Raw genomic sequence first — 12,068 nt, 5'->3', positions numbered from 1 at the left:
ATTGTATGTGGTGGTTAAAGATTTTAACTCTTGCTCTCTCACATGGACTTATAAATTATTACATCTTTCATTATAGCTTTTTATAAGGACATAAAAACAAAGGTTACCCTCTCAAAGGGTCAATAGGAAATATTGTACAATTTCATCCAAAGAACGACATGTCCTCTCACAAGACAAGGTCCTTTTAGTAGGACTCTATGAATGTGCCAAATCACTAGTACCTCTAGAGAACGACAAGTTCTCTCATAAAACAAGGTCCGCTCAATAGGACTCTATGGGACATGTCCTTTCATCGGACAAGGTCCTCTCAGCAGGACTCAAGAAATCCCTAAATGGATTTTCGGAGGGTGACAAGTCCTTTCATAGGACAAGGTCCTCTCAATATGACTCTACGGGAACCACATGTCTCTTCAATATCTTAAAATCTTAAAGTTTCAATTTTCACTTCTTATTTATAATACAACCACATCATCGCATACTCATCAAATTCATAACCCATCAGCAACAACATAACTTTCATACAATTTACACAATTATTAAGTCAATGAAGTATTTTATTCACAAAGATTTATATTTATGTTAAGTTTATTATGATATATATTATATTCAACAAGAAAATATTTCAATTTACTCACATACATATATAGATCAAGTTTGGAAATCATTTACATCAAAATAGTCGACTCTGTTGATAGAACTATGCAAATTCATTTTAAAATTTACTTTGCAGTGGCAGTTAAAAGATACTAACATTTTATACCTTAAATGATTTTTGTTTAGCTCATGCTATATCTTGATGGAAATATAACTAAGCCTATTTTCAGAATAGAAAATTTTAATTATCAAACAAAAATCTACAAAAATTATAAAAAAATCAAAGAAGTGAGTGTTTCACAGTATTGACAAACAAAACATTCAACAAGATTAGTGTATAAATCCAATTCTTTGAAATATTTATGCAACTAAATTTAAGTCAAAGTAAACATACACGAGTCTAGGTTTTAAATTCTTTGAAATCTCTTAATAACATAAGATTCTATTTATAACAATTTTTCTTTTAAAAACTATTTGAGAAGTCGACGCAAGCTAAAATTAGTGCACATCAAGCATCTTGTTAAAATTATATAAATTGAAAAATTTATGAAAATGAGCATATTTTTACATTTAAAGAAAGCTCAGGATGTGTAAATTTTAAATATAATCAAACTCATTCCAATCCCATGTCCATAAAATTTTGAAAATGCAAATCAAGCAACATAACTTATTCAACATTTTTCTAGCAACAAGACCAACTTGCATAGGATATAACTCACTCATTTCTTAGTGTTTTAATATGAATCTTGAGTCCTTTCAATTGGGTTTTGACTCAACTTTCCAATGAGACAAAAATCAACACAAAAAGATAACTAGAACTCAATGCTCAAGCAACATCACAAGCTATCAACAAGCTTTTGTATCAACTCAAAACTCAAAAAATCACAACTTATCACCAAAACTCTAATTTACATAATGAGTATCATTCAATTCCAGTATAGAAACATCCCATAAACACAACAAAAAAATAGCTTTCCTTACCGGTCTTTAGCACAAATAGAAGCAATGAGGGTTTTAAGAACTTTCTCTTCCAAACTTATACCTTCACCATTTTCCACCACCAAAATTAATTTTTAAAGCCACCAAGATTACAAACTCAGAATAAATTGAAGAAAAGAAAAGAAAAAAAAGATGAAGAAAAGAAAGAAAGAAGGAAAACTGAAGAAAAAATGGAAAAAAAAAATGAATCACTCTCACCTTTACTATGAGCTTTTCCTCCAAGAACTTAGGAAACAAGTGAGAAATTAAAAAAAAAAAAAGGATGAGAGACTTAGACATTATGATGGTTACAAAGAGGCTGGTGCGTGTGTGAGTTATTATTATTTTTTTGTATTATTTGACTTGGGTAAAACTTATAATAGTAAAAAATATAAGGATAAATGTAGATACTTCTGTAGGAAAAAGAAAAATAACTTAGCTTTTCCTCCGATGAAATGGGACGTGCAGGACCAGACATAACGAGAAAAATCAGATCCAAATTTGTGACTTCATGTACTTGTGTATTTGCAAAGCCATTATAGTCAATTTTATCGATAAAATGAGTTTGCATATGATCTTTATAGCATATTTTTGTAAATTTTCTTGAAAGAAATTCACACAAAAGCAGGTATATATATATATATATATATATATATATATATATATATATTTTATTTTTTTTTTCATGAGAAAATTTTAATTTAATTTCTCTTTTTAAATTATTCAAACCTTATTAGTGATTAATAAACATTAAAATAATTTAATTTTGACAGCTCTTCAAAACAAGCTCTAAAAAGAAAATCATTTACTTGTTTTAAGTTTTGTTTTTGACTGGAATAATATTATTTCCCTTTCTCACCGCCTTGTGAGAAAGTCCAAGTCCATTGGCCGCTCCTCTCGCCTATATATAGCACTCCCTCCCCACACCACATCTCATTTTTCCGACACAATTATTTGGGTACTCCTCCCTGCTAGGGTTTCACTCTTCGCACAGTCACACTTTTCAAGTGTTTTTCTCTCTCAAAATCCCAACACGCACAACAAAACAACACAAAATTCAATTCAAAACCTTAATTCAAACCTAATTAACGTAACGTAAACCTCTCTCGAGCGAGTCTCTCGAAGAAGCCATGGATTTGGAAGAGGAGCAGGAGTACGACGAGCAAATGATGGAGGAAGACGACGACGAGGAAGAGATCACACAGGAAGACGCGTGGGCCGTTATCTCCGCGTACTTCGAAGAGAAGGGCCTCGTTCGCCAGCAACTCGATTCCTTCGACGAGTTCATCCAAAACACCATGCAGGAAATCGTCGACGAGTCCGCGGACATCGAAATTCGACCCGAGTCGCAGCACAATCCCGGTCACCAATCCGATTTCGCCGAAGTATGCACCTTTTTTGTCTCTTTTTTCTGTTCCATTTTGCACTCTTTGTTAGGTTAACAATTAACAATATCGGAGATATAAGGTTGGTCCAGGAGTGAAGGGAAGAGGAGAGAGGTTGCGGGTTTGAATCCCACTAACAAAAACTAACAATACTAACAAGTAACATTTGCCAATGATAAAAAACAATTAACAATAACGATTACTTGATTTGATTCAATTTGCGCAGACCATTTACAAAATCAGCTTCGGTCAGATTTACTTGAGTAAGCCTATGATGACGGAATCTGATGGTGAAACCGCCACGTTGTTCCCCAAGGCTGCTAGGTTAAGGAACCTTACTTATTCTGCTCCTTTGTATGTTGATGTCTCCAAAAGGGTCGTCAAGAAGGGGCACGACGGGGAAGAGGTCACCGAGACTCAGGATTTAACCAAAGTTTTCATTGGCAAGGTATCTGTCTGTCTGTCTAAGTTTAATGTTGTTATTCAATGCTTAGGCTCAATGACTTGATTAGTTAGTGATTATTTACTCTCTTTTTTTGTTATTGTTATTGGTAGGTTCCTATAATGCTTCGGTCTAGTTATTGCACGTTGTACCAGAATTCGGAGAAGGATTTGACTGAGCTTGGGGAGTGTCCTTATGATCAAGGCGGGTATTTCATTATTAATGGGAGTGAGAAGGTTCTGATTGCTCAGGAGAAGATGAGCACCAACCATGTCTATGTGTTCAAGAAGAGGCAGCCCAACAAGTACGCCTATGTGGCCGAAGTTCGGTCCATGGCAGAGTCACAGAACAGACCACCTAGTACTATGTTCGTGCGCATGCTCTCTCGGACTAGCTCCAAAGGGGTAATGCTAATTGTGCAATGTAGACTTTTTTGGGCAAGCTATTTTTTGTGGTTGTGTGTTTTATTTATTTTATGCAATGCCTGAGATTTATGGATTTTTACCCTTTCAGGGTTCTTCAGGACAATATATACGTGCCACTCTTCCTTACATTCGAACTGAAATTCCCATCATTATTGTGTTTCGAGCATTGGGTTTTGTTGCCGATAAAGATATTCTAGAGCATATATGTTATGACTTCTCAGATACTCTAATGATGGAGCTGCTACGTCCTTCCCTGGAAGAAGCGTTTGTAATTCAAAATCAACAGGTGGGTTATGCTAGTTTTATTCTTGATTGCAGCCACAGTGGTGCTTTCTTATCTAGTCTATAATTTACTATAATTCCTAATGAGATCATTATACAGACCCATCCCATTTCAGTCTCTGACTTGTTATTCCCTTGCTCAGGAGATCAAATAGTCTTTTCTTCATGAATTGCAATATTTTTTGTAACCCAGCTCAGTGAAGTTTTCACTACTTCACTCTGCGTGTTCTACTTTTAGATTCTTTCCTTTTATATGTAGCAATATGTTTCTCTTCCTTACTGCACTCCCTTTCCATATGCCATCATCTTATTTTGCAGTGGAATGGTTATTTTTAATTTCAGATGATTGGAAACTTATATTATTAGTGAAATATGGTATCATTTTATACACTTTTTTAATACTCTACTAGTTGAAAACAGACACTTTGTGCCTTGTCACGATTGAGTTATCTTTTATAATAATAATGGCTGTGATTGGGGAGGTAGATTTTAGGTCCAGTTAAAGGTAAAACAGTCTAAAAAATGTATACACGAAAGATGGGTATCACCTTTATTATAAGTATAGAAGATGTATTTAGCATTAGGTAATTTTGTTTTATTTCTAATAAATTTATCTTAACTGCAGGTTGCACTTGACTACATTGGGAAAAGAGGAGCAACTGTAGGTGTAACCAAGGAAAAGAGAATTAAGTGAGTTGAGTTGAATTTCTATACAACCTGAGTATTATTTGCGTGACACCCTTTATTGAGTAAGGGTTACACTTGTGTGATACTCTGCAGGTATGCTAAGGAGATCCTTCAAAAGGAGATGCTCCCTCATGTTGGTGTTGGAGAATATTGTGAGACCAAGAAAGCCTACTATTTTGGGTAATTTTATTCTTTTTCAGATCCTGTATTTTCATTTTGATGACTTAGTGAGTATTTATTATATTAACATTACCCCACAGATATATCATTCATCGGCTACTGCTGTGTGCACTTGGGCGGAGGGCTGAGGATGATAGGGATCATTATGGAAACAAGAGGCTGGATCTGGCTGGTCCTTTACTTGGTGGTCTTTTTAGAATGGTTTGTTTATGATATTACCCAATTTCATTTGTCTTTTTATGTAGTAACTTTCTGATTAGTGAATTCCTGGCTATTGAAACTTGTGATGCAGCTATTCAGAAAGCTAACGAGAGATGTCAGGGGATATGTACAGAAGGTTTGTTCTGACTTCAAGTTACATCTATTACTCATTTTGCATTGCCTAAACCTATGTACCCCATGAATGGTGCAGTGTGTTGATAATGGGAAAGATGTTAATCTGCAATTTGCTATCAAAGCAAAAACCATCACAAGTGGACTTAAATACTCACTTGCCACTGGTAATTGGGGGCAAGCAAATGCTGCAGGGACTAGAGCTGGTGTTTCACAGGTGTGAATATAAATTATTACATTATGATTCAAGTAACCATTTTGCTATGTCTTGTATAGAAGAAATAAGACTGATCTTTTCGATCTTCTGCTTCAGGTGCTGAATCGTTTAACTTATGCATCCACTTTATCTCACTTGCGAAGATTGAATTCCCCAATAGGGCGTGAAGGTAAAGTTTCTTGGCTATCCATGCATGATCCAGCCTTCAATCTCTCCCTCCCCACTTGTACATTGCTTGCATAAATTAATATCATTAATGCAATATGGTAATGTGTTCTCAATTATTTCTTTAGATTAGCACTATTGCTTGTTTGCCTAAGTTGTAATTTTTATTGTTTCCTTCCTTCCCCTTTTTATTCCAGGGAAGTTGGCCAAACCAAGACAGCTGCATAATTCACAATGGGGAATGATGTGTCCAGCAGAAACACCTGAAGGACAAGTGTGTATTTTGCTTTCCAAGCATACTCCTATATTACTACTTGTTATGAAGAACTCATCTTTCTCTCTGGTATTTATGAGTGTGATTGGGCTATTATATAGGCCTGTGGACTGGTGAAGAATCTGGCATTGATGGTCTACATAACAGTTGGTTCAGCAGCATATCCTATTCTGGAGTTTTTGGAAGAATGGGGCACAGAAAATTTCGAGGTTAATGGCTTTCCTGCATGAAGTTAATTTGTTTCTCTATATATGTTTCTTGTTTAAATTTGTTTATTCTCCTTCCACATAGGAAATCTCTCCTGCAGTAATTCCCCAAGCCACAAAAATTTTTGTAAATGGTTGCTGGATGGGGATCCATCGTGACCCTGATATGTTGGTGAGAACATTGAGAAAGCTGAGACGTCGGGTAACTATCATTTCACTTTTGATTTTTTTACAGCCTTTTTTTTTTCAATGCATCTGTCAGCAAATAGCAACCCCCTTGCCCGAATTAAAAAAAGATAGCATGATAGATAAGTAATGATAATGGTAGCATTATTTTCAATTTTATTATAGTTGCTTAGACATTTTGCTGTGATGTTTTAATTGTGGTGTGGTGCAGGTTGATGTGAACACTGAAGTTGGGGTTGTCAGAGATATCATTCTTAAAGAATTGCGTATATATACAGATTATGGTCGTTGCAGTCGTCCTTTATTCATCGTGGATAAGCAAAGGCTTCTCATAAAGAAGAAGGATATTCATGCCTTACAACAGAGGGTGAGTCAATGGTAACTGCAGTATATCTTAGGAGCTGATATTATTTCAGTAATTGCTTAACTCATTATTCAATTGCTTCAGGAATCCCCCGAAGATGGCGGATGGCATGATCTAGTGTCCAAGGGCTTTATAGAATATATTGACACAGAAGAAGAAGAGACTACAATGATTTCCATGACCATTAATGTTAGTTCTATAATTCTTGATTTGGGAAGTGTATACCCTTTATATATAGGTTCCTAAATGCAAATTAAGAGGCTATAAAGCAACAAAAAATGATTATTGAATAAATGTTACAGGATCTTGTACAAGCTAGGATCAATCCAGAAGATGCGTATGCTGGTACTTACACTCATTGTGAAATCCACCCATCACTGATTTTGGGTGTATGTGCTTCCATCATACCATTTCCTGATCACAATCAGGTAAATATGGTGTTTTTTTTGTGTACTCATTCTGATTAATACACATTATCCATCTCACTTACCTTTGGCTGGTGAAATCAGTCCCCACGTAATACTTATCAGTCTGCAATGGGAAAGCAAGCAATGGGAATATATGTTACCAACTACCAGTTTCGAATGGTATTGTTTGCTTCTTTTTAATGATTAATGTGTGCCTGTTTTTCTGTTTGTGTATTTTACTTGACACTGGATTTTAATGTTTTTGCTCCATTACTTAGGATACCTTGGCCTATGTTTTATATTATCCACAAAAGCCACTGGTCACTACAAGAGCCATGGAGCATCTTCATTTCCGTCAACTCCCAGCTGGAATTGTAAATTCTTGCTTCCTTTATTTATATAATTTTATCATTATGTTGATAATTAAAATATTCTAATACATTTACCACCCATGTGTCTTAGAATGCCATTGTAGCCATTGCCTGTTACTCTGGTTATAATCAAGAAGATTCCGTCATCATGAACCAATCGTCAATAGACCGTGGATTCTTTCGGTCTCTGTTTTTCCGTTCATATAGGTATGTCTGCCAATAATTAGATATTTTCTCCTTTTGATTGCCATGTTTGTGATTTTTATGATATGCTGTATTCTTAACTTTTTATAGAGATGAAGAGAAGAAGATGGGAACCCTGGTCAAAGAAGATTTTGGCCGTCCTGATAGAGCTAACACCATGGTGAGAAATTTGGGTTTGGTAGCAAATAACTATTCTTGCTTAACAATTTTTATTTGGAAAAGAGTATTGGTTTCTTGTTGGTGGTTTCTTACCAAGTTTCATTTTTCAGGGAATGAGACATGGTTCTTATGATAAGCTGGATGATGATGGTCTTGCCCCACCAGTAAGCATATCTGAATTTATGCCTTTTTGATCTATCCTCAAGGAATTTCACAAGAACTAATTTATTATTATGAAATAGGGCACACGAGTATCTGGTGAGGATGTTATCATTGGAAAGACCACCCCAATATCTCAGGAGGAGGCACAGGGACAAGCTTTACGTTACACAAGGCGTGATCACAGCATAAGCTTACGTCACAGTGAAACTGGAATTGTTGATCAAGTAAGTTTATCATATTCATTTACTTTAATGTGTGGCCCGGCCCAATAAGGATAACACCTTAAGGGTCTACTCCTGTAGGAAGAGTTAGTTAGAGTAGTTAAATATGTATATAAACAGTTTGCTAGATAGTCAGTTAGTGAATAATCAGATTGTAACCTTGAGCAATTGGCTCAGCTGAAGGGAAAGACCCTTTGTGGAGTCTTGTCTCCTGAGTGCATTCCTTAACTCTCTTATAACCTGGGTGCCTACATACACACATGTTGAGTTTGAGCCTATGTTGTGAATGATTAATGAGTGGGAGGTTTTAAATTCTAATTATTAAATAAGAATTGCTTGACAAAATTAATTTAAAATGTCTATATGTGAAGAGTGTATTAATGTATTCTAGAATCCTGAATTCTTAGCATTACTTCTTTCATTACCGGATTATAATATTTTTTCTATTTTGTAGGTTTTGCTGACCACAAATGCTGATGGATTGAGATTTGTGAAAGTAAGAGTGAGATCTGTTCGTATACCACAGATTGGTGATAAATTCAGTAGTAGACATGGTCAGAAGGGGACAGTTGGTATGACTTATACACAAGAAGACATGCCCTGGACTGTGGAAGGCATTACCCCTGATATTATTGTCAATCCACATGCTATTCCTTCTCGAATGACAATTGGTCAGCTTATTGAGTGTATCATGGGGAAGGTGGCAGCCCACATGGGAAAAGAAGGAGATGCAACTCCTTTTACAGATGTTACTGTAAGTAGCATTCTTCCATCCAATTATTTTTTTCATGTAACAACAAATACTTGCTAGAAATTAGAAATGCTTATGCACCTAGTTAACATAAGAATAACTAGTTGACAATATGCGCTCTTGTGGTATGTATTGTGAGTAAGCTGTTATGGCTATGAAAAATTGTCTGCCCAGAAGTGAGCCAAGCAATTTGCTATTCACTATTGAACTATGAAACCTAATATGTAGACCAAGTGTTTGTTGTGGTGGGTAAATTGTATCTTTCTTATAAAAGACTTGGTCAAAATGATTCCCCAACTTAACCTGTTGGAAAAATTCTTGTTTTGTAGGTTTATCTCAAGACACATGTGATTGAATATATATTGTCTATGTTTAAAATTCTATCTTTTGTTACTGTAATCCAGGTGGACAATATCAGTAAAGCTCTACACAAATGTGGGTACCAAATGCGTGGTTTTGAGACTATGTACAATGGTCATACAGGGAGACGTCTAAGTGCAATGATTTTCCTTGGCCCTACATATTACCAAAGACTGAAGCATATGGTTGACGACAAGATCCATTCTCGTGGAAGGGGTCCTGTGCAGATCCTCACTAGGCAACCTGCTGAGGGACGCTCACGAGATGGAGGTCTCCGATTTGGAGAGATGGAACGAGATTGCATGATAGCTCATGGAGCTGCTCACTTCTTAAAGGAAAGGTTGTTTGATCAAAGTGATGCATACAGGGTCCATGTATGTGAGCGTTGTGGGTTGATAGCTATTGCAAATCTCAAGAAGAATTCTTTTGAGTGCAGGGGATGCAAGAACAAAACTGACATTGTTCAGGTGAATGATCATTTATCTTTTCTGGTAACACAGTCAAACTCCAAGCTTTTCCATGTGCTGAATTCTTTTGCTTTTGATTGTCCATGTAGGTTTACATTCCTTATGCTTGTAAGCTCCTCTTCCAAGAGTTAATGGCTATGGCAATAGCTCCAAGAATGCTTACAAAGGAGGTCAAAACTACAAACCAAAAGAAGAAGGGAGCCTGATAAACATGTTTGACCAAAGCCACTTGTCTTATATTCTGATTAAAAGCTCTCGAGAATATGGAACAAACATGGTATCTAAATATACAAATTTGATTTGATAATGTTTTTCAAGTCTCAAATTACAGGAACCTTTCAAGTGTTGGGTAATTCACAAGCAAAAATAGCTTTGATACCTTCATTATTGATGTTTCCCGCTGCGTTTTCTCTATTCAAGGGTGCTCATTCCAAGCGACTAATGTTACCGACCGAGCACTGTATATATAATGGAAGTTTTTCAATTCCGAGAGCTTGTTTCTTATTCACTAAGCAGAGATGGGTTAGCAGAAGTTTCTGTCGCGTAATTCTAGTGAGCCCCGTCTTAAATGCTGTGAAAGGTCTTATACCCAATCAACCGAGAATTCCAGCTCCAATTTTGGAAATCCTTTTGTTGGTTTAGGGGGAGGTCACCCGAATTGGATTATTTAAATTTAGTTGCAATGCTTGAGAGCTATGGTATATGGTACTTGTAACTCGAGACTCTGGCAATTTTAAGTTCAATTCTTGTACAATATAGTGAAATGAGAGAATTTATTTGACAAAGTTGATTTGTGAGTTTTCCATTTACCATCGAATCCGGTTCCATATCAACAACATTTTTGTTTTTGTACGAAGTTTAGCTATAAACCATGTCAACAGTTTGGTTTCGTACCAATAGCAGCAGTCAGCATATGCTCTTCATTGACTTCGTTATCTCAATGGCAATCCTGGCTAAGGAGTTTTCATTTGTGCCACTTCTTCCTTATCCTTCACGCAGCCTATGTGGACGCTGATTGGGATAATTGCTTAGATACACAAAAATGCACTATCTTCGATAATTGGCCAACCATTTGTATCACGTAAATGAAAAAGCAAGTAATCGTATTACGCTTCTGTTGAAGCTAAGTATGGAGCATTAGCCTCAGTTGGGGGTATTTCATCCTGAGGGGGGAATATTGCAGCTAATTTCGATGTATTACGGTTAGTTACTGAGTAACTTATTAGTCTTAGATCAGTTAGTTACTGAGCTAATTTCAACAGGTGGCCCCTCTGCGGAGGGAACAAATGAATTTGATAGGAAAAACATGTTAAGAATTGAGTTTGAGGAGGGAGATCGATCGGAGCCGAAGTGTTTCTAGGATGAAAATAAAATGGAAACAGTAATGCTATACAGTACAAAATATATAATATAATGAAGAAGATTACTATTTACCTAATTGCTCTTGATCCCTACTAACAATCCTAAATTTCAAATTTATTCTCACCCAAAAAGCAAAATGGAATTACAACTTCATGGCTTTAGGCGGGTGCAAAAACTGTTACACAATGGAATAACGATTTTATTGTGTAACAGTTTTTGCATCCCTTATAACAACAAAATTGTGATTTCGCTTTTTGGGTGAGGGAATAAATATACAATAAAATTAAGATTCTATTGTGCAAGAAAGCTAAATATGACATGCACAACGGAAATACAATTAGGTTTTACAATGAACAACAGATGCATACTTTCATTTTTTTTATAGAAAAAAAATGCACAATAAGATTGAGATTTTACTGTACAATTTTTTTTTTTGTAAAACAAAAAGTACAACTGAAGTATGATCTATTGTACAATGTGCAACAGAATCATACTCCCGTTGAACATTTATTTTTTGTTTTTCTAATGGGTACATAGATAGGCTCCACATAAAGCAAAAACTTGTGTATTATATGAAATTTCATATAAATGTCTATTACATACTGCAAATTGAGATACATATCCATAAAATTAATTGGATACACATTAAATATTTAAAATTATTTCAATCTTTAGAACGGTCTATAACATATTGAGATCCTCTAACTGATTGAAATTGTATTGAGTTGAAAGCTTGAATGCATCTCATGTAAGGCATTTGTCATGAACAAACATTGTAACCTCATCAAATATATATGTATTTCAATCCATTGACCTACACAATCAACATAACAAAATTCGGTTATTTCCAAAAAAAAAAATTGGTTGTTGCATAATTTGTAACAGA

At 35.5% G+C, this 12,068-nt stretch overlaps 1 protein-coding gene across 1 annotated transcript; it reads left to right on the top strand.

The window, feature by feature from the left end:
* Window positions 1–2,496: 2,496 nt before the first annotated feature.
* On the top strand, window positions 2,497–10,637 carry LOC114388514 (DNA-directed RNA polymerase II subunit RPB2). Its single transcript, XM_028349034.1, has 25 exons — window positions 2,497–2,957; window positions 3,184–3,405; window positions 3,513–3,803; window positions 3,913–4,110; window positions 4,732–4,796; window positions 4,887–4,973; window positions 5,054–5,174; window positions 5,266–5,310; window positions 5,386–5,523; window positions 5,620–5,692; window positions 5,886–5,962; window positions 6,064–6,171; window positions 6,254–6,370; window positions 6,566–6,721; window positions 6,803–6,907; window positions 7,021–7,146; window positions 7,228–7,305; window positions 7,404–7,499; window positions 7,588–7,703; window positions 7,791–7,860; window positions 7,970–8,023; window positions 8,102–8,245; window positions 8,697–8,996; window positions 9,398–9,820; window positions 9,910–10,637. Exons 1-25 carry the CDS (start codon window positions 2,703–2,705, stop codon window positions 10,024–10,026), a joined length of 3,582 nt encoding a protein of 1,193 aa, XP_028204835.1. The 5' UTR covers window positions 2,497–2,702; the 3' UTR covers window positions 10,027–10,637.
* The last annotated feature ends 1,431 nt before the right edge of the window (window positions 10,638–12,068 follow it).

This window comes from Glycine soja, chromosome 15 (genome assembly GCF_004193775.1).
Source record: "Glycine soja cultivar W05 chromosome 15, ASM419377v2, whole genome shotgun sequence".
NCBI classification, from domain to species: Eukaryota; Viridiplantae; Streptophyta; class Magnoliopsida; order Fabales; family Fabaceae; genus Glycine; species Glycine soja.
Note: the sequence above shows the minus strand (reverse complement) of the source record. Positions and strands in the feature narration are given on the sequence as shown.

What these genes read in the sequence shown, in the direction of transcription:
- LOC114388514 (XM_028349034.1), top strand. Translation starts at nt 2,703, where the DNA reads ATGGATTTGGAAGAGGAGCAGGAGTACGACGAGCAAATGATGGAGGAA. An exon ending in CTAGAGCTGGTGTTTCACAG is followed by an intron (nt 5,524 to 5,619) that starts GTGTGAATATAA and finishes CTTCTGCTTCAG; the next exon opens with GTGCTGAATCGTTTAACTTA. An exon ending in CTGTTTTTCCGTTCATATAG is followed by an intron (nt 7,704 to 7,790) that starts GTATGTCTGCCA and finishes AACTTTTTATAG; the next exon opens with AGATGAAGAGAAGAAGATGG.